At 42.7% G+C, this 22,432-nt stretch overlaps 2 protein-coding genes across 2 annotated transcripts in view; one reads left to right on the top strand and one right to left on the bottom strand.

Annotated features, from left to right (window-relative positions):
* Positions 1-4,390: 4,390 nt before the first annotated feature.
* Positions 4,391-7,046, bottom strand: mrpl14 (mitochondrial ribosomal protein L14). Its single transcript, XM_078542731.1, has 2 exons — positions 6,910-7,046; positions 4,391-4,947 (listed from the first exon to the last, which is right to left on the bottom strand). The coding sequence occupies exons 1-2, from the start codon at positions 6,975-6,977 to the stop codon at positions 4,581-4,583; spliced, it is 435 nt and encodes a 144-aa protein (XP_078398857.1). The 5' UTR covers positions 6,978-7,046; the 3' UTR covers positions 4,391-4,580.
* Positions 7,047-13,780: 6,734 nt separating this feature from the next.
* Positions 13,781-22,432, top strand: part of LOC144681046 (mechanosensitive cation channel TMEM63B-like) — a 314,615-nt gene continuing 305,963 nt past the window's right edge. Inside the window, exon 1 of the mRNA XM_078542732.1 lies at positions 13,781-13,886. The gene's annotated coding sequence lies outside the window, so the exon portion shown is untranslated. The remainder of the gene's footprint in view (positions 13,887-22,432) is intronic.

Consider the following 22,432-nt stretch of genomic DNA (forward strand, 5'->3'; position numbering starts at 1 on the left):
GGATGCGAACTGGTTGTCATTTCTAGCCTTGCTGGGAAGCCTGAGCTATGATCTCAGCAGCACTGAATAACAAACCCATGGGACAATGAGGTATTCTGTTTATTACACTGCACCATCTTTAATTCTTTCCTGCTGGTTTAAGGAACACAGTTTTGAAAAATGAAATTTAACACAACCAAGTATGAGCTGGGCAGTAGGACTAACTGAATTACTCTTCAAAAAGTGGGCACAGACAGGATGGGCCAAAAGACCTCCTACTGTGCTGTACTATTCTACAAAATCTGACTGCTGGTCCAAGATAACTGATCTGAGACAGGGCACTGTGATTGTATGCAGTGGCCAAGAATTTCCTCAGAGCTGTTTCCGGCCACCTTAACCTCACCATAAGTACAGCAGAAACTGAATTTCACTTCAAATAGTGCTCAGATTGACCTCTCATACCACTTAGTACCACTTTGAATAGTCCTCTCAATCATATCCATTCAAGGCTAAAGAGTGAGTTTTTCTAATCTTTTCTTGTAAGTCATCCATATCTTTGTTGCCGCTTGACTTGACTATTTATATGATCATACGAATTAGGAACAGGAGTCGGCCACTCAGCCCCGCGAGCCTGCTCTGCCATTCAATAAGATCATGGCTAATATAATTTTAACCTCAACTTCACATTCCTGCCTACCCCTGATAGCCTTTCACCCCCTTGCTTATCAAAAATCATTCTCTTCTGCCTTAAAGATATTCAGACTCTGTCTCAATCATCTTTTGAGTAAGAGAGTTCCAAAGTATCTCAATCTACAGAGAAAAAATTTTTCCTCATGTCTTAAATGGGTGACCCCTTATTTTTAAACAGTGGTCCCTAATTCTAGATTCTCCCACAAGAGGAAATATCTTTTCGACATCCACCCTGTCAAGTCCCGTCAGGATCTTCATTAACACTCTATTTTTCTTGTGTTCATGACAGCTTTGTCAATCTTGCCTCAGCCCCCACCTATCGCTGACCTTCTATCCAGCTTCACCTGCTCCACCTCCTTAAACAGTATAAATTCCATCACTTTCTACCTCTCTTTAGCTCTGAAGAAGAGGCACACGGACTCGAAACATTAACTCTGTTTCTCTCTCCACAGATGCTGTCAGACCTGCTGAGTTTTTCTAGCATTTTCTGTTTTAGCTTTTCAGGATCTTACATGTTTCAATCAAGACGCCTCTTACTCTTCTAAACTCCAGAGGACACAAGCCTAGCCTGTCCAACCTTGCCTCATAAGACAACCCGCCCATTCCAGCTATTAAAAAGGCAGTGGCATAGTGGTATTGTCACTGGACTAACATTCCCGAGACCTAGGGTAATCCTCTGGGTGGGGGCCTGGGTTTGAATCCCATCACAGCGGATGGTGAAATTTGAATCCAATAAAAATTTAGAATTAAAAGTCTAATGATGATCACAAAAAAAAATTCCAATTGCATTAAAAACCCATTGGTTCACTCATGCCCTTTAGGGAAAGAAATCTGTCGTTCTTGCCTGGTCTGGACTACATGTGATTCCAGACCCACAGCAATGTGGTTGACTCTTAAATGCCCTCTGAACAAAGGCAATTAGGGATGGGCAATAAATGCTGGCCTAGCCAGTGACGCCCACATCTCATGAATGAATAAAAAATCCTTCTCTGAACTGCTTCCAATGTTGCGTTTACATCTTTCCTTAAATAAGGAGGGCAATACTGTACACCTCACTCCAGATGTGGTCTCACCAATGCCCTGTATCACAGAAGCATAACCTCCCTACTCTTGCATTCAATTACCCTTGCAATAAACAATAAATTTCTATTAGCTTTGCTAATTACTTGCTGTACCTGCATACTAACCTTATGCGATTCATGCACGAGGATATCCAGATCCCTCTGCATCTCGGAGCTCTGCAATCTCTCATCATTTGGATAATATGCTTCTTTTTTATTTGTCCTGCAAAATGGACAGCCTCACATTTTCCCACATTATACTCCATTTGCCAGATCTTTGCCCACTCACTTAACCTATCTATATCCTTTTGTAACCTCATGTCTTCTTCACAACTTACTTTCCTACCTACCTTTGTGTCATCAGCAAATTTAGCAACCATACCATCGGTCCCTTCATCCAAATCACTTATATAAACTGTAAAGAGTTGAGGCGCCAGCACTGATCCCCGTGGCACACCACTCATCACATCCGGCCAACCAGAAAATGACCCATTTATGCCAACTCGCTGCTTCCTGTTGGCTAGCCAATCTTCTTTCCATGCCAAAATGTTACCCCCTACACCATGAGTTTTCATTTTTCCGCATTAACCTTTGATGAGGCACTTTATCAAATACCTTCTGTTCCCCTTTATCCACAGCACATTATTTCTTCAAAGAACTCCAATGAATTGGCTAAACACAATTTCCCTGTCAAAAAACCATGTTGACTCTGCCTGATTACCTTGAATTTATCTAAGTGCCCTGTTATAACGTTTTTTAATACTAGCTTCTAACATTTTCCCCATGACAGATGTTAAGCTAACTGGGCTATAGTTTCCCACTCTTTTTGAATAAAGGAGTTAAATTTGCTATTTTCCAATCTAATGGAACATTCCCCAAATCTAGGAAATTTTGGAAAATTAAAACCAACATATCCACTATCTCACTAGCCACTTCTTTTAAAACCCTAGAATGAAATTAATCATGTCCCAGGGGCTTAACAAATTGTTGTAACTGTGAGTTGACAAGTACCACTTCCCTGGTGATTGTAATTTTCTTGCGTTCCTCCCTCCTTCCAATTCCTGATTTACAGCCATTTCTGGGATGTTACTTGTATCCTCTATAGTGAAGACCGATGCAAAATACCTGTTCAACTCATCTGCCATCTCCTTATTTTCCATTAACTCCCCAGGCTCACTTTCTACAGAACCAATGCTCCCTTTGTTAACTCTTCTTTTTTAAATATCAATAGAAACTCTTACTATCTGTCTTTATATTTTTAGCGAGCTTTCTCTTGTACTCTAATTTTTCCTTTCTTATTAATCTTTTAGTCATTCTTTGCTGCTTTTTATGTTCTGCCCAATCTGACCTGCCACCCATTTTTGTTCTCCTGGCCAGCCTCCAAGCTTCCACCCTACATAAACTTGGGCTCATTGAAAACTCTGCTGCTCGTAACTTAACCCACACCATTTCCCATTCACCAATCACCCCAGTGCTTGATGGCCTACACTGGCTCCTAGTCTGGCAAGACTTCAATTTTCAAACGTTCATCCACATTTTCAAATCTCTCCAAGACCTCATCTCTCCCCTTCTCAGCAACCTCCTCCAACCCCATAAGCCTTCAGGATCTCTGCACTCCTTCAATTCTGGCCTCTTGTGCATCTCCAATTTGTGGTTGCTGGTCATGCTTTCAGTTGCATTGGCTGTGTGGGGAATTTGGCCACAGATCAGCCTTGATCCCACTAAATGGTAGAACAGGCTTGAGGGGTGAAATGGCCCCCTCCTGCTCATCTGCTCCCTAAGCTCTGGAATTTCCTCCCTAAACCTCCCTGCCCCTCTCACTTCATTTAAAACAGGGCTTCTCGTCATCTGTTTTGATATCCCCTTCTGCAGCTCACTGTCAAATAATTTAATCGAAAACGCTCTTATTCAGCACCCTGGGTGTTTTACTACATTAAAAGGCAAGTTATTGTTGTCTGATACTTGAGATCAGCTACTTGGCCTTCTGAATGGTAGTCAGGCTTACCCATCATCCCCATCCTTGTTCACCTATATTGATTCATGCACCCAATTTTTCAAATTTAAAAACATCATTCTCGTTCTACCCTAAGTAATCTCCTCCAGTTATACAGTCAAACACAATTTCCCTGCATCTGACCTCTGTTGTACCCAGTCCTTTCACCATACCATTTGCAGCTGTGCCTTCAATCATAAGTGCACCGTGCTCTGGAATTCTCTCCCTAAATCCCTCTGCCTCTTCACCTTCAAGAACCTTCTTAAAATCCATTTCTTTCTCAAAAGTTTAGATCACCTCTCCCATCATCTCCTTCTTTGGCTTGTCTAGTTTTCTCTCTTACTTCTGAGCACTACTTTTTGCCCTTGCCCTTTTTTTTAAAACAACTTTGCTGTTAATTAGCAACATTCCTGCAGTTTTATCCAGATAGAAGCAAGAGTAGGCCTTTCAGCCTGAATCACACTCAGTTGCAAGGTCATGAAAGCGCGAAAAATACTTCGGAAACATGTCCATAGAGCCATCTTGTGGCCACAGTCTACAACATAAGGAAAGCCGACATAAATCTGGATGGAAAATATTGGTGCAGCAATTTGCAATGGGAAACCAGACGCGAAAGCATGACCAAATACCATGATAACAGGAAGTGAAGCTATGGACAGCAAAGGCATGCTTGACACAAGTGGTTTAATATACAGATGTACAGCTGATAAAACGGAACCACCTAACTCTTGGAATATCAAACATCCAAGGGGCCTACAATGGAAGGCATGTTTGACCTGTTGTTTGTTGTTTGATCGTTGTTTCTCTCCATAAATCACAGCCAGGGTTGACAATTCCCACTGAACTCAGCAGGTCCATCAGACAAACTTCTGAGCAATTGCCAACACTTTGGAATAATCGCCTTCCATCTGGCGCAGGCTAGTGGGGATAGGCACCTTGATGCGCGTCCCCGTCGGGTTCCCATTATCTTCAATGAGCACCACGTTGTTGGAGTCAAATCTGGGTGTCATGCGTGGGCCAGGCATTCGATGGCCAACAATCAGTGCTTTTTTCTTCTGCCCTTTGATTGCCAGTAAGATTTTGTCTCCCACTTTTCCATTACCATTTTTGGTATACACATGGATGCACTTGGGCGGTCTATGATACGGGGTGTTGCCAAGGGAACTGTTGTCCACTACCCGTACTCTGGTCATTTTCTGTATGGCTTCACAGGTTGCTGAAGCACTGAAATATGGAAAGAGAATGAAGGCCGCTTTTAATTGTTAGAAAAGATACACACCAACATCAGGTTGAAGTTCCCCAACCCCCTTAACTTACTCTTTTCACCCAGCTTACATTTGGGTACAGTTCAGTCACTCTTCTGTGCCTCATTTGGTAAATAGGAGACATTAGTAAACTTACAGAATGGATGTGTAAAATAGTTCCAAAATAGATTAGTGAAAGATGGTGTATTTTGGTAAGAGGACTAAGGACTCTTTGCAAATTAAGTGTCTTTGCAAAGGGATCTTGGAGCAGACATTCATAAACCACTGATAGACAAGACCAATTAAAAAGAGAAAACCAAGTATCATTTCTAGAGGGATAGAATTTGAAAGTAGAGAGGTTAAGTTAAACTTGGCTAGATCACACTTGAAGTACTGTAAACCGTTCTGATCTCTGTATCATAAAAAGGATAGCAAGATACTGGTAAAGTACAAAATAACTTGCATAGGTATAGCTTTTCATTTCAGTTCTGGTATCATCTATTAGGTCTGACAGGTGACCTAATCGAGGTCCTTAAAATTATGAAGAGATTCGATAGGTTAGATAAGATGTTTTCACTTGCGTACGAGACCAAAACTAAAGGTCATAAATATAAGATAGTCACTAATGAATTCAATAGAGAATTCAGGGCAAAATTCTTCACCCAGAAACTAGTTAGAAAGTAGGACTTGTTACCACAAGGAGTGGTTGAAGCGAATAGAATATAGACATATTTAAGGGAAAGCTAGATGAGTACACGGAGGAGAATGGAAATAGAATGTAATGCTGATATGGTTAGATGAAGTAGGGTGGGAATAGGTTTATGTGGAGCATAAACATCGGTACAGACCCATTGAGCTGAATGGCCTGTTTCAGTGTTATAAATTCCATGTAATTTATTCAAGTAGCCATTTTTCATACTCCAGTTTAGGCACACTAATTGATTCCTGGTGGTAAAAGGGGTTGGGGGGAAGAGAGTCGAGGTGGTACTGAATGACATCAGACAAGCCTGATGCTGCTCACATGACCTCCACATACAAGAAGTCCCAGCAGGGCTCAGAGTGATTAGGAGCGGGTAATTCGAGATTTGTTTTCCGTGACTCCTCCAGCCCTCGGGCCCCATTGGAGCCACAGTCATCTGTGGTGCCCCCACTGCTATCTAGGCTGAGACCAGCTAACACGGTACAGAACCATGATCGATCAGAGCCTTGCTGTTCTGTATTGCTCAGCATCACTTCGAGGCAAGACGAACCAACATCACGCACAGTGCCATAAAATTAGCTCATGCCCTTTATGTTCACAATCCTCAATACAAAATGGCTCTATATCAGCTGTGGCACCACGGGGGAGACATCAAGCTAAACCAAGTGCTTTCCCATCAAGAGGAAGGGAAAGATTGGAAATGGAAGAAAGGTGGTATAACCAACTTGGATCAGTGGTAGCAGTCTCACCTTTGCAATGGAAAGTTGAGTTCAAATCCCACTCCAGAATGTGAGCTCACAATCTAGGCAGACTCATTAACACAACACTGAGGGAGTGCTGCATTGGCACAGATGCAGTCATTCAGAACATGTGCTAAATCAAGCCTGTCTGCTCTATTGGATGTTAAAGATCCCTCGACCAACAACATAAAATAGATCAACTGGCTGATCGCATTATTGGTGTTTGTGGAATCTTGGTGTACATAAACTACAGTTGTGTTTACCTACACAACAAGAGTGATTGCACCTAAGAAATTCACTGCATGTGACTTATTTTGTGATGTTCTGAGGAAAGTGATAAAGTGCTTCATAAATACAAGTCTTTCTTACTTTCAATTTGATTTCAAGGAAAGGTGGCCAATTTAAGCAGCAGAAATAACCTTTTGGAGATGGTTAAAGAGCAGCCCAAGAGCAGTCCAGTTGTCAACTGGAATCCCAGCATTGAGAGATAAACGGTGTGTACCTGAACATTCGGTTCATTGTTACTGCTGTACGAATCAACGGCACGATGCTTTTCCTGAACAGCGCCATAAGGAGCCTGAAGACAAGAACATTGAGAGTTATACTGAGACATGGCACACAGGCAGGACTGCTGTAATATATAATTCATTTCTCTATCCAAATCCCTTTCAGATTGGCTAACGCTATCTGAAATTCTTTCAGAATTTTGCACGCACTTATTCCATTAATGAGTGTTGTGAGTTCTGTACTGGTTTCCACTTTAACTGCCTCATCAGAAATCGAATCTTATGATAAACAGAGTTTTTTACCTCCCACTGAAATCAGCAGATTGTGCGGTCAGTTATTGTTAAGAGGTCTGCTGCCTCCATCCAGTTGTCTGACTTTCTCTCTTGATGGTGTCAGTTTCATAGACACAATCCATCTTCCAGTACTTGGCCTAATGCCTAATTTCATGCAAGAGCCTTCAAATGAATCTTTGTAGACTCAACTGTATTCAGTGGGTATAGGAGAATTACAACCAAGGCTAATCCTGCCCTGACCTGATGCCACACACTTTCCAGCAGAACATTAATCTTGGCTGAATTTTTTTTGCCCTGCCCTATCCTAGTCCAAGGATGCTGCAGCCAACTGTAAGAACACTAGAAATAGGATCAGGAGTAGACCATATGGCTCGTTGAGTCTGCTCTGCCATTCAGTAAAATCAAAGCTGACCTTGGGCTTCAACTCCACTTTCCCACCCCCTTCCCATATCCCCTGATTCCCTGAGACACCAAAAATATGTCTATCCCAACCTTAGATGTATTCAACGATGCAGCATCCACAACCCTCTGGAAATCCAAAGATTCACAACCCTTTGAGTGACATACTTTCTCCTCATTTCAGTCCTAAATGATCAATTGTTTCTGGCAAATTGTTTGCAACATAAATTTCAAAATACTGCAATGCTAACACCAAAACCAAAGTCTCCTTTTCGATCGTTGAATATCTTCTCTGTTGTACATTCAACATCCATGAAAAGTAGCCTATCGGATTTTCAATTCCATTGTCATCTTCTTGTAACAGTGCGGCCCCAATGCCTATATCATTTGCATCAATGGCCGACTTAAATTGCTTGGCGTAATTGGGTACAGTCAAAACTGGTGTTGTAGTTAATACAGTTTTCAAACTATCAAATGCCTTCTGACACTCCTGTGTTCATTGAAACGTCTTGTTCTTTTTTAATAGTTCAGTCAATGGAGCAACTACACTACTAAAATTTGGTACAAATTTCCAATAAAATCCACTCATGCTCAGAAAGCTCAAAACTTCTTGTTATGTTGTAGGCACAGGGAAATCCACGATAGCCCTGACTTTCACATCTCTCGGAGCTACCTTACCATGTCCAATGGTATGACCTAGATATGTAACTTGCGCTTTTGCGAATTCACTTTTAGCCAAGTAAACTGGATTCGAAATTGGCTGTGTGGGAGAAGACGAAGACAGAGAGTGGTAGTGGATGATTGTTTCTCAGACTGGAGGTCTGTGACTAGTGGTGTGCCTCAGGGATCTGTGCTGGGACCATTGTTGTTTGTTGTCTATATCAATGATTTGGATGATAATGTGGTAAATTGGATCAGCAAGTTTGCTGATGACACTAAGATTGGAGGCATTGTGGGCAGCGAGGAAGGCTTTCAAAGCTTGCAGGGGGATCTGGACCAACTGGAAAAATGGGCCAGGAAATGGCAGATGGAATTTAATGCAGAAAAGTGTGAGGTGTTGCATTTTGGAAGGACAAACCAAGGTAGGACATACACAGTAAATGGTAGGGCACTGATGAGTGCAGAGGAACAAAGGGATCTGGGAGTTCAGATACATAATTCCCTGAAAGTGGTGTCACAGGTAGACAGGGTTGTAAAGAAAGCTTTTGGCATTTTGGCCTTCATAAATCAAAGTATTGAGTATAGGAGTTGGGATGTTATGGTGTTATAACAATGTTATAAGACATTGGTGAAGCCAACTTTGGAGTATTGTGTGCAGTTCTGGTCGCCTAACTACAGGAAGGATATCAGTAAGATTGAGAGTGCACAGAGAAGATTTACTAGGATGTTGCCGGGTCTTAAGGAGTTGAGTTACAGGGTAAGATTAAACAGGTTAGGACTTTATTCCTTGGAGCGTAGAAGAATGAGGGGAGATTTGATAGAAGTTTACAAAATTATGAGGGGTAAAGACAGAGTAAATGCGAGTAGGCTCTTTCCACTTAGATTAGGAGAGATAAACACAAGAGGACATGGCTTTAGGGTGAAAGGGGAAAGGTTTAGGGGGAACATTAGGGGGAACTTCTTCACTCAGAGAGTGGTGAGAGTGTGGAACGACCTACCATCTGACGTGGTAAATGTGGGCTCACTCCTAAGTTTTAAGAATAAATTGGATAGATACATGGATGGGAGAGGTCTGGAGGGTCATGGACTGGGTGCAGGTCAATGGGACTAGCGGAATAATATTTCGGCACAGACTAGAAGGGCCGAATGGCCTGTTTTCTGTGTAGTGTTCTATGGTCCTATGGCTCTATGGTTCATCACCAAATTAGCTTCCTGTAACCAAGTAAATAATTCTTCCAGATGTTGTAAATGCTCCTCCCACGTCTGACTGAAAACTATCAAGCCATCAGTATAAACAGCACAATTGTTCAGACCTCAATTACTTTGTTTGTCAGTCTTTGAAATGTTGCAGGTGCATTTTTCATACCAAATGGCATGACTTTAAACTGATATAGTCCATCTGCGTCACAAAAGCTGACATCTCCTTTGCTCTCTCCAATAACAGTACTTGCCAATATCTTCTTAGCAAGTCAAATCACAAGGGTGATATATTTTGATTGTACTGAGAAAGTGGGACAATCTTCCAACCGTGGTATAGGATATGAATCTGCTTTTGTCGCCGCATTCACCTTTTGATAGTCCACACACAGTCTCAGTGTTCCATCCGGTTTTGGTACCAGCACAATACACGAGCTCCATTTACTGCAACTAGACTCAATGATATCATTTTGAAGCATGAATTTGATTTCTTTCTGTACCTGTGATAACTTTCCAGATTTAATCTATAAGGTGTCACCTTAACGAAGATGAAACTTCTACACATACATTTAAATTTTCATGTACCCCCTCATTATCCAATTTGATTAGAGGAAAATCAATTTCAGAATCCCGCATTTCTATCTCTTTCTCTACCAGCACTAATAGCTCTTTTTGGTCCTCTTCCCTGTCAAGGTACTTATTAAGCATATTTACATGACACACCCTCTGCTTCTTTCTTCTATCTGGAGTATTTATTAAATAATTTACTTCACTCAGTTTTCTTTCAATCCTGTAAAGCCCACTAAACCTTGCCTTTAACGAGTCACCTTTACCCTACAATAAATTCCAATAACATGATGAAAACTATCTTCCTGAAACACACCCATGTCTCTTTGGGGATCAACATTTACAAGCTTTACACCTCGAAAAAATATCCTGCTTTTCTATTCTTACAACCAAAGTGAATAACTTCACACTTCTGCCCATTATACTCCATCTGCCATCTTGTTGCCCACTCATTTAATTTGTCTATATCTCTTTACACCTTTCTGTGTCCTCCCCACAGCTTATCTTTCCAACTAGCTTTGTATCACAGCAAACCTTGATACATTAATCTCTATCTCTTCATCTTTGTCAATAATAGATTGTAAAAGCTGAGGCCCCAGCACTAATCCTTGTGGCAGTCCGCCAACTTGAAAATGCCCCATTTATGCCAATTCTCTGCTTTGTCTGTTAACCAATCCTCTATCCTTGCATATATATTGCCCCCAACTCCATAATCTCGTTTCTTGCTTATTAACCTTTTGCATGGCACCTTATCAAATGCGTTTTGGAAATCCAGGTACCCTACTAGTTACATCCTCAAAAAACTTTAATAAATTTGTCAAACAGGATTTCCCCTTTGTAAATCCATGATGACCTATTCTAATCATGCCAAGCTTTTCAATGTGCATTGTTAACACTTACTGCATAGTAGATTCCAGTATTTTCTCAATGACTGATGTCAGGCTAATTGGCCTGTAATTCCCTGATTTCCCTCACTCCTTTCATGAAGAACAGTATTACATTTGCTAACTTAGGACCGCTCCCAAGTCTAAGGAGTTTTGGAAAATCATAGCTAGCGCACCCACTATCTCTGCAGCTATCTCGTTTAGAACCATAGGGTGCAGACTATTAAGTCTCAGGGATTTGTGGGACTTTAGTCCCTTCAGTTTCTGGAATTCAATTTGTGCCTTCTCCTGTGAAAAAAGACAAAATATTTGTTCAATGCCTCTGCCATTTCCTCATTCCCCATAATGATTTCTCTTGTCTCTGCTTCCAAGAAACCAACTTCTACATTAGCTACTCTCTTCTTTTTTATATACTTATAAAAGCTCTTATAAACTGTTTTTATATTTCTACCAAGTTTACTCACATATTCTATTTTTTTCCCTAATCAGCTTTTTGGTGGCCCTTTGCTGGTTTTTAAAACACTCCTAAACGCTCCTCAGACTTGCCACTGTTCTTTGCAACATTATAAACTGGCTCTAGTTATCAATTCATGGCATTCGGATTGCGCCTTTATAGATGTACATATCAGAATGCTCCAGATCTCTCTCTTTCTCAATCCTCATTAATACTCTTCCCCCTGAGTGCTGGATGAATGTTGAGCATTACTCCTGCCCACATGCATAATACTGCACTTATGACTGGCATACGATGTTTAACTTGGATGAGTCCATTATTCCAACGCGTTAAAATTTGCACAAAGCCATCAAACATCATCAACAATCCTGGTATTCACATAGATTTTAGTATCATCTTCAAATTTGCAAAACATGCTGACACCTCCATTAACATCATTAATAGTGAAAAAGTACTATTAATGTGAGACTCCAGCAATAAACTAAATATTGGTACGAAAGCAAAATACTGCAAATTCTGGAATTCTGAAACAAAAACAGAAAATGTCGGGAATACTCAGCAGGTCTGGCACATCTGTGGAGAGAAACAGAGATAACTTTTCAGAACGATGATGTCCCGTGATTTGATGAAGGGCCTGAAACATTAAACTTTTGGTACTCTATGCCAGTCTTTCCTTCCTTCTACAAGCTTACAAATCCAAACTTGGCATCACCAACCCATTCTTTATTTAATGTTTCTTCTCATAACTTTTCAGTTTTGGAGGTGTCCTCCACTGTGGAGATTTCAACCAAGTTTCAGCAAGTAAGTGGATAATTTGACCACTCCAAGCGACATCAGAATTTGGTTTGATTTGATCCTGTCTTCATTGCCGGACATGTTCTGTCCTTCAAAAGTTCAGCTGGTTAGGAACAAGAGACAGAATTGGGGTTGCTTTTACTTCCCTTGAGGGACACTGGCAAATATGACATTATAGTCCAAGAACGACCAGTTTCCCTACACTACATCTTCACATGCAAGGGTATGGCCAATGAGTTTTGACGAGGCTATTCAGCCAAACCTCCAGGAAGATCTAATCTCCCCTACACACATCCAACAGATTCTACCACCCACCCTTCAGAAGAACATAAGAAAAGTAGACCAGCCGTTCAAGATGGCTCCACCATTCAATAAAATCATGACTGATCTTCTACCTCAGCTACACCTTCTCCATGCCTCTCCATTTCCATTAGTATCTAAAAATATCTTGATATCTATCTTGAATATGGTGAATGACTAAACATCCACAGCCCTCTGTTTCATAACCCTTCGTGTGAAGGCATTTCTCCTAATCTCAGCCCTAAATAACCAGCCCCTTAATCTGAGACTGACCCTAATACTAAATTCCCCATCCAGGGGAAATATTCTCCCAGCAAGTTCCTTAAGGACTTCCTTACTCCCTTGAGTTTCAATACGACTTCTCATTCTTCTAAACTCCAGGGAAGGCAGGCCCAAACAGCTCAACCTGTCCTCGTAGATTAATCAATCCCCTCATCTCAGAAATCTGTCCGGTGAACATTCATCGCACGCCTTCTAGGGCCAAGTGTATCCTTATGTAGGTAAGGAGAACAGAACTGTGGACAGTTCACCCAGATGTGGCCTCATCAAGTCTCTATTAGCCACTGCTCCTACCGGTGAACCCCCTTCCCCTCCTCAATCCCTCCCTCCCCCCCTCTCTCTTTCAGCAGCGAGAGCGGCGAACAACTTGTTCCACATGACCTCAGGAAGAAGGCCCCAGGCGCGGCTCTAAAGTGAAATAACAGAGCGAGGCGGAGAGAAGCAATACCGCAGTTTACACCTGTTAAGTGCTGCAGGTTTAAAATATTACCAGAGGTGAGCAACTCCCCCCGAATGACCATCAACGGTCCTGCTGTCCACCAGGCTGGAAGGGTTGCACGCAGCGTAACGCGTCACGCTACGCAGAAACCATGGCGACGCAACCCCACATATTAAATGTCTTACTTTGTTTTTTTTGCGAAACGTTAGTTCACGACGTCAAGTATGATATTTCTGGAAACTTTTATATATATATATATATTTGAACGCTAAGAAAAGGAAATCAAATGAGTGGCGGGTGACGCAGTGGGCGTGGCTCGGACGGGTGCCGGCGAGTCAGGGAGTCGTTGCGCGAGTGACGCCATCGCGGCGTCAAGGGGCGGCCGTCCTGTCGATGACGCCACCGTGCGCGGGGCGGGGTCGGCGTAACTGGGCTGTCGCTGCTCCTCCTTCTCCTGCGGTTAGTCTCACGTTTTTCAATTCCCCCTTTTCTCCCTGACAGGGAGGCACTTGTTTACAGCGGCGTCGGGATTTGAAGCCGAGTGAGGAGGAGGAGGGGGGGGGAAGAAAATAAAAAGCCCACACACACACAAATCTATGTGTGTATATATAATTAATTATAACCGACTCTGATAGATCCGGGGTTTTTAAGCAGCGAGTGAGGACGGAGGTCTGGTTGCTAAGGACGGGGCTGCTGCTGCTGTGGGTGTACAGGTAAGGAGAAGGGCCCAGCTCTGGCCGGCTTCTTGTCCCGTCTCAGGCTGTCAGAAGATATGCCGGGCTACAACTGAGAACGTTTGATGCAAAGAAAGACGCGAGTTAAACGGCACCCACCCTAGCTCGGTGCAGCATTTGCAACGGGTGCAGAGACGGTTTTGTTAGGGAGGGAGGGAGGGGTGGGGGGGTGTGTGTAAAATAATCGCTTTAATTCTGTGGAGTTGGTGCAGGGCGGTGGAGGGGGGGGGGGGGGGGAATTATTTATTTGCACTTAGCAAGTGTCCATTTGAAAGAAAATAAAAGCACCCCTTTTGTAGGCGTTTTCCGCGTTGCAGCCGCCGTTTTACGGTTTAAATCGGTTTGGTTAAAAGGAATCCCACACGTTGAACGTTTAAATAAAATCTATAATTGGGGCTCAACACGTTGTCGCATTGGATATTCTTTCGTGCCCGAATCGAGGCAATGGAAACGGGAGTGGTGGGCTGCTGCTGCTGCAAATAATGTAAATGTTTTCAATAATTGTCGATTTATGAATCCGACGAGAGTTTTGTAGCTGGACACTGGCTTGTCTGGATCCTCTGGGAACGGAGAATTGGGAATGTTCGTTAAGGACTCCCATCTGTTTGTTCCTGAGTGTCTGTGCGCCTATTTATGGTTTGTGATGAGGAGGTAAACAGCTCCGCCTGTAAACGAGACTGTCTTTGCTCTGGAAAGGGGTGCAGTTAAGGGCTTTCGGATTCCTCTTAAAATGTGTGGATCGCCCTTTTCAATTATTCAGGATGTGTAATGCCGTAATTCGGTTGGGTATGAATTTTACAGGCTTTCTTTTCGGCATGCTGCACGATTTAGTGACTTCTGCCCCATCGCATATTTGAAATAACAGATGTTCCAGTGAACAGAGCGCCGAGGTGTTTTCTTCCCCTTAGCCGAGTGTTTGCTCGCTCCATGGTTTCATCTTGCTCTATGACTGCTCTTTTGGCTGGCGGGGGCTGATGGGGGCTACGTGTAAGGTACAGCATGGAAAACAGTGAAAGCTGGTAAACAGCATTAAAAATGAGCCTGTGCTGCGGATGGACAACAGGTCAACTATGACCTCGTGGAGAATGGTAGGAAAATTTTGGGTGAAGCATCCCACACTGAACTTAAACACTCAAAGAGTTTATATTGTTACTCAGTTAGATTATGGGTTTTTGATTCTCTGCCCGTTTCCTCTCTTTTTGCATGTTGCCCCTCTTCAAGTTGTTAACCCATTGCTAGGGCAATGGTTTTGAAAGTGCCACCAGCCCTCGCCGATGTCCCTTTGCTTCATGTAAACCTAGATATGAATGTTGGCAAACTGTTTACAATGGGAATTGTAATGAGAATTCCAGTGGAGTTTAAATCTATCATCCCCTAGCATTTAGGGGAAGCTCCAGCATCAGACTCTGGGTATCATTAAGAAATGGCAAATCTGGATCAATCCAAGTGTGTCCCTAACGCCAGAGGTGGCAGGATGCCAACCACTAATATCCAACATCTAAAATTTGAACTTTTCTGATTGGTACAGTCAAGCACTGCATCTATATGTTCTCTAAAGTAAGTGTACCCAGTAAAACCTGAGGAGCAAGAGGGTGGAAGTGATTTTCAAAATGGGCACTAAATTGGTGAAATGTCACTTTGAATCATTTTTGATATTTTCTTCACAATCTGAATAGAAGTATATGATATTTGAGCTCAGTTTCATTGGGGTAGGGGTAAATATGCGTATTCTGCTAGAGGTTGGATAAGAATATGATAGAACACATTGTGATTTTATTATTATGTACACTGAGAAGCTTCTTTGAGCTATTGAGATGGGAATAGCGAAATAATAATGCAGGTTTTTGATTACATTGTCAACAAAAGACAAATACAGATCAAAGGAGAGTGGACAAGTTCCATGGAACACATTGTGACTTGGACTTTCCCAGTGCTGCTCTTCCCTGGTTAAGATGTTTGTGACAGGCACCTAGGAATTTGTTTTTAATGGAGATTTGCTGATGGTACCCATTCCCATGGCAACTGCATACATCCTTTGGCTGTTGTATCATCATAATGGTGCAGATTATATAGCACAGCAAGGACTGTGCTATGATTCGATTACTGATGGAAATACATAGGAGTAGACCATTTATCCCGTTGAGCCTGCTCTGCCATTCAGTGACATTGTGGAGAACCTAAGATCTGACTCCATATACTCTCCTTTGCCTCTGTTCACCTTTTAAAAGGCTTGCCTTTATGCAGCCTTTACTTGTGTAACAAAGCATTTTCCGTGGCATTAATTACTTCTGAGGTATAGTTAAACAACTGTTCACAGTTAAGCAAATGTGGAATCTTTTTCATACAGCAAGATTCCACAGACATTGGAGGAATGATGTTAGCTTTTGATGGCATTGCTAGAGGAATGTTGGTCTGTGCGCTTGGTAAATTGGTAATTTCTACAAAGTGCAATATAATCCAGAAGGGGTCATGGTTCAACATCTCCTTCAAAGTCCAGCATCATTATCTCTCTAGAATGACACTAGAATTTCAACATCTATAACTTCTGATATGGATTTGAAACCACAATCTTTTAACTGAGACAAGTGTGCTCCAAGCTGAGCCACGTTGACACCACTGTTCAATCTGTGATGTCCCGAACTACAGCAGATCATTGATTCTGTCAATGTTGTCCCACCAGCTCACTGCTGTTCCTTGTGTGGGTTTTCTCATTATTCAGCCTGAAGCTGCTTCTTTGCACTGAAAGTGAACAAATGCATTGTATCCGTTGTCATTTCTCACTAGCCTGCTGTCTGGACTTGCATTAGCTAAAGACTTTGTTCTTTTTCCTACTTAATAGTAAATTGATACAAGGAGTGAGCACTTTTTGTGCTCTGTTAGTACCGTACTGTATGTGTTGGGTACGATGCTAAAGAGTATTGTTCAGTGATACTTTCCACTGTCCACAAAATCAATGTGTGAAAATTGCAAATGACCTGTGAAATAACGGTGCTTGTTTGCAAATAGCACCAGTGGCATTGGTCATTGATGGCCTGCTGCTATCTTTACAACTACGCTTGTTAGGTCAAACATAACGTAAGCTTGCCAGGTTAGTAGTGGGTCCTTTTCCATTGCATTTTTTATGTTCTCATCAAGTATCACTAGTCTTGAATTTGCTAACCTCGTCTTGTTCCACCCTCCTCATCTCCCCTTTAAAGTCCTCCTTCTCTACAGCTGCCAGCTGATTGTTATGATATGGCAGGTGGTAATTGCGAGGCTGTCTAAACCCCAAAGGGAAACTTGGCCAAGCTATCAACGATTTTGCAATTTGTGTTTATTATGAGAATGTACGTTCACTGAAGTTAGAAGTAAAGAGTCCATCACCTGTGGAGATTTTATAGATTTAAATTAAAACCTTTATTAAGAAAGTAGGGAGTGACAAGGTATTGGAGGTGTTGGCAGGCTTAAAAGTGGACAAATCTCCAGGCCCGGACGATTTGTGTCCCAGACTGCTGAGGGAGTCAAGGGACCCAAATTTTTAATTCCTCTCTGGCCACGGGGGAGGTGCCAGAGGACTGGAGAACAGCTAATGTGGTTCCGCTATTTAAGAAGGGTTGTTGAGATAAGCTAGGGAACTACAGGCCAGTGAGTCTCAAGTCAGTGGTAGGGAAGCTATTGGAGAAAATTCTGAGAGAGAGAATCTATCTCCACTTGGAGAGGCAAGGTTTGATCAGGGATAGTCAGCATGGCTTTGTCAAAGGGAGGTCATGCCTAACAAATTTGATTGAATTTTTTGAGGAGGTGACCAGGTGTGTAGATGAGGGTAGTTCAGTTGATGTAGTTTATATGGATTTCAGCAAAGCCTTTGACAAGGTCCCACATGGGAGACTTATAAAGAAGGCAAATGCACATGGGGTACAGGGTAATTTGATAAGGTGGATTCAAAATTGGCTTAGTTGTAGGAGACAGAGGGTGATGACAGAAGGATGCTTTAGTGACTGGAAGCCAGTGTCCAGTGGCGTGCCACAGGGATCTGTGCTAGGTTCCCGATTATTCGTCATTTATATAAATGACATAGATGACTATGTGGGGGGTAGGATTAGTAAGTTTGCAGATGACACAAAGATTGGCCGGGTGGTTAACAGTGAGGCTGAGCGTCTTGGGCTACAGGTAGATATAGACGGGATAGTCAAATGGGCAGATAAGTGGCAGATGGAATTTAACCCTGAAAAGTGTGAGGTGATACACTTTGGAAGGAGTAATTTGACAAGGAAGTATTCAATGAACGGCATGACACTAGGAAGTTCTGAGGAACAAAGGGACCTTGGTGTGTGTCCATAGATCTCTGAAGGCGGAGGGGCATTCGTGGGGTGGTGAAAAAGGCATATGGGACACTTGCCTTTATCAATCGATGCATAGATTATAAAAGTAGGGAGGTCATGTTGGAGTTGTATAGAACCTTGGTGAGGCCACAGCTGGAGTAGTGTGTGCAGTTCTGGTCGCCACATTATAGGAAGGATGTGATAGCACTGGAGGGGGTGCAGAGGAGATTCACCAGGATGTTGCCTGGGATGAAACATTTAAGTTATGAAGAGAGGTTGGATAGACTTGGGTTGTTTTCGTTGGAGCAGAGAAGACTGAGGGGCGACCTGTTCAAGGTGCACAAGATTGAGGGGCATGGACAGGGTGGATAGGGAGCAGCTGTTCCCTTTAGCTGAAGGGTCAGTCATGAGGGGACATAAGTTCAAGGTGAGGGGCAGGAGGTATAGGGGGATGTGAGGAAAAACTTTTTTACCCAGAGTGTGGTGACGGTCTGGGATGCACTGCCTGGGAGGGTGGTGGAGGCGGGTTGCCTCACATCCTTTAAAAAGTACCTGGATGAGCACTTGGCACATCATAACATTCAAGGCTATGGGCCCAGTGCTGGTAAATGGGATTAGGTAGGTCAGGTGTTTCTCAACGTGTCAGTGCAGACTCAAAGGGCCTCTTCTGCACTGTGTGATTCTGATTCTGTGAAAAGAAAAAGTTAAACACACAAGATTACAGATACAAAATTAAATTTAGTCTTTTAACAGTTCTACTTAATTAGACTCCCAACTACACACCTCATTCAGGCAAAAGCCCAAATTGATTCTTAATCTATAATACATCCAGCATTATTACCATAAGCACCCACTGTTGCTTTAACGGAGGTGTTTCAGACCTTACTTCTTCCTCTCACTCAACAATGGAATTCCAAGACTTTTAACAAAGCCTTGCTCTCTGGAACAAGCAAACACTCCTCTGGGCTAGAGGCTGCTTTTTCACAAGTCTGTTTTACACCGTCCACCTTTCATGATTTCACATGACCTCTCCCCAACAGTCTTTCTTTAAATATATTTTCTCCTTTTTGATTTGACAACAACGTATGTTGTAAAAGCTACAGTTCAGCATGACAGTGGTTGGAAATGGAGCTGTGACTGGATGTTTGACAAGCAGCCTGATAGCACAGAAGCCTTGAAAGGTGCAGTGGGGAGTTGGATATGATCAGTACACATGTGGCAGCAGATCCTATCTTCGTAGAGTATGCCGTGTTGGCAATAGATATGGTTGACGGTGTTAGATTGGATAGGAATAATATAACATGGCCAGAATGACAGAATATCTTAACCTATGGAAACTGAATGGATAACTAAACTTTTGGGTGGTTGGCTGAGTTGAATGTGGAAGCTAATGCAAGAAGTTCCATAATAGATGGGCTTAGCTATAAGGGATGTCGCCCCAAACATGGTTTATGTAATTAGCTTAATATTTGAACACTGAAGTCTAGGGTGCAAGGTTTCTTTTTTTTAAAAAACATTTCTATAGCTCTTTGTAACAAATTTAGCTGTAACTTAATTTGTTGAAATATCTGCACAGTACACTCGTGCTGAACTGAGATTTTTGCAGCTGTAGCATCAGAGCGTAATGGTTAATGGATGTTTTTCAGGCTGGAGGAAAGTTTGTAGTGGAGTTCCCTAGAGGTCGGTATTGGGACCCTTGCTTCTCCTGATATATTAATGACCTAGACCTTGGTGTCCATGGAACAAGTTCAAAATTTACAGACGATACAAAACTTGGAAGCATTGTGCACTATAAGGAGGGCAGTGTAGATTTTCAAAGGGACATAGACAAGTTGGTGGCATGGGCGGACAGATGACAGGTGAAGTTCAATGCGGAGAAATGTGAGGTGATATATTTTGGTTGGAAGAACATGGAGAGAGTATTAAATAAAGAGTACAACTCTAAAGGGGGTGCAGGAGCAGAGGGACCTGGGTGTACTCTTGATTTTGTTTTGCTTAAAAAAAAATGAAACTAAAAATCAATAAATCATAGTGGGTGGTGATAGCCCCTGGTGGGGCACTGTAACTAATACAAAAACATGAAAGGAAACTTACAACATCAAATCAAAATGTCATTACTGGGAATGATGATGCACCCCAACCCCACGGTGCCCACCGATTGCAGAGGGACCTGGGTGTATATGTGCATAAATCATTAAAGGTGGCAGGACAGGTGGAGAAAGCGGTTAATAAAGCATACAGTATCCTAGGCTTTATTAATAGCAGCATAGAATACAAGAGCAATTAGGTTATGTTGAACTTGTATAGACATTAGACCTCAGCTGGAGTATTGCATATGGTTCTGGGCATGCATTTTAGGGAGGATGTAAAGACATTGGAGAGAGTGCAGAAAAGATTTGAGGTTAGTTCCAGGAATGAGGAACTTCAGTTATGAAGCAGGATTGGAGAAGTTGGAGCTCTTCTCCAAGGAAAAAAAAAATGCTGAGAGGAGATTTGATAGAGGTATTCAAAATCGTGAGGGATCTGGACAGAGTAGATGGGGAGAAACTCTTCCCACTTGTGAAAGGATCAAGAATGAGTAATTGGCAAAAGAAGCAAAAGCGATATGAGAAATTCTTTCTCACAGCGAGTGGTTTGGGTCTGGAATGCACTGCCTGGGAGTGTGGTGGATGCGGGTTCAATCGAAACGCTCGAGGGAATTGGATGATTATTTGAAAATAATGCAGGGCTATGGGGAGAAGGCAGGAGAATGGCACTAGGTGAAATGTGCATTCTGAGAGCCGGTGCAGACACAATGGGCCGAATGATCTCCTTGTGCTGTAGCAATTCCGTGATTGTGATCTTATTTGACCTTAAGCTGAGTTTCTGACCCTGTGTCAGCTCCATCTACCTATGTCTGCCTCCATAACATTGCCGCCTCTAACCTCCACTTGTGCCATTGTCATCCCTAGGCAAAGGGATTGATTATTTGGAAAGTTTACTTACCCTAATAGCTCACATTACCCCCCCCCCCCCCCCCCCCCCCCCCCCACCCCCTCTAGCATATATCCTTACACAGATCTTGAAGGTCCCTGAGGGTTATGACTGGATATTTACTAATGTCAATTTTGATCCCTTAATTACCAGTCTCGGAAACTTATTGAATTCTTCTCTTCCTAGGCGGTATATAAAAGTTGACAATGAATGAAGGACATCAGCTTGAATTTATATCATGCCGCTAATGTAGTAAAATGTCCCATGGCATGTCACAGCAGTGTTATCAATCAAAATTTGGCACCAAGCCACAAGGTGATAATAGTATAGATGACGAAAAGCTTGGTCAAATAGGTACATTTCAAGAAACATCTTAAAGGAGGATTGAGAGGTGGAGAAGTTTAGGTAGGCAATTCGGCAATAGTACTGAAGACTTGTGCTCCAGAGCTTGCCATGCCCCTAGCCAAGCTGTTCCAGTATAGCTACAACACTGGCATCTACCCGGCAATGTGGAAAATTGCCCAGGTATGTCCTGTACACAAAAGGCAGGACAAATCCAACCTGGCCAATTACCGCCCCATCAGCCTACTCTCGATCATCAGTAAAGTGATGGAAGGGGTCATCAACAGTGCTATCAAGCAACACTTAGTGAGCAATAGCCTGCTCACTCATGCCCAGTTTGAGTTCCACCAGGGCCACTCGGCTCCTGGCCTCATGACAGCCTTGGTTCAAACATGGGCAAAAGAGCTGAACTCCCAAGGTGAGGTGAGAGTGACTGCCCTTGACATCAAGGCCGCAGTTGAATGATTGTGACATCAAGGAGCCCCAGCAAAACTGGAGTCGATGGGAATCGGGAAAAACTCTCCACTGCAGTAAGGCCTGGCCAATATCCAAGCTTGGGCTGACAAGTGACAAGTAACATTACCTGGCACTTATGTGGCGTGAATGACCATCTCCAATAAAAGAGAATCTAACCACCGCCCCCTTGATGTTCAATGACATTACCATCACTGAATCCCCCACTACCAATATCCTGGGGGTTACCATTGACCAGAAACTGAACTGGACTAGCCATATAAATACTGTGGCTACAAGAGCAGGTCAGCAGCTAGGAATCATGTGACAAGTAACTTGCCTCCTGACTCCCCAAAGCCTATCCACCATCTACAAGGCACAATTCACACTTGCCTGGATGAGTGCAGTGCCCACAACACTCAACAAACTTGACACCATCTAGGACAAA

The sequence above is a fragment of the Cetorhinus maximus genome, chromosome 5, assembly GCF_964194155.1.
Source record: "Cetorhinus maximus chromosome 5, sCetMax3.hap1.1, whole genome shotgun sequence".
Taxonomy (NCBI): domain Eukaryota; kingdom Metazoa; phylum Chordata; class Chondrichthyes; order Lamniformes; family Cetorhinidae; genus Cetorhinus; species Cetorhinus maximus.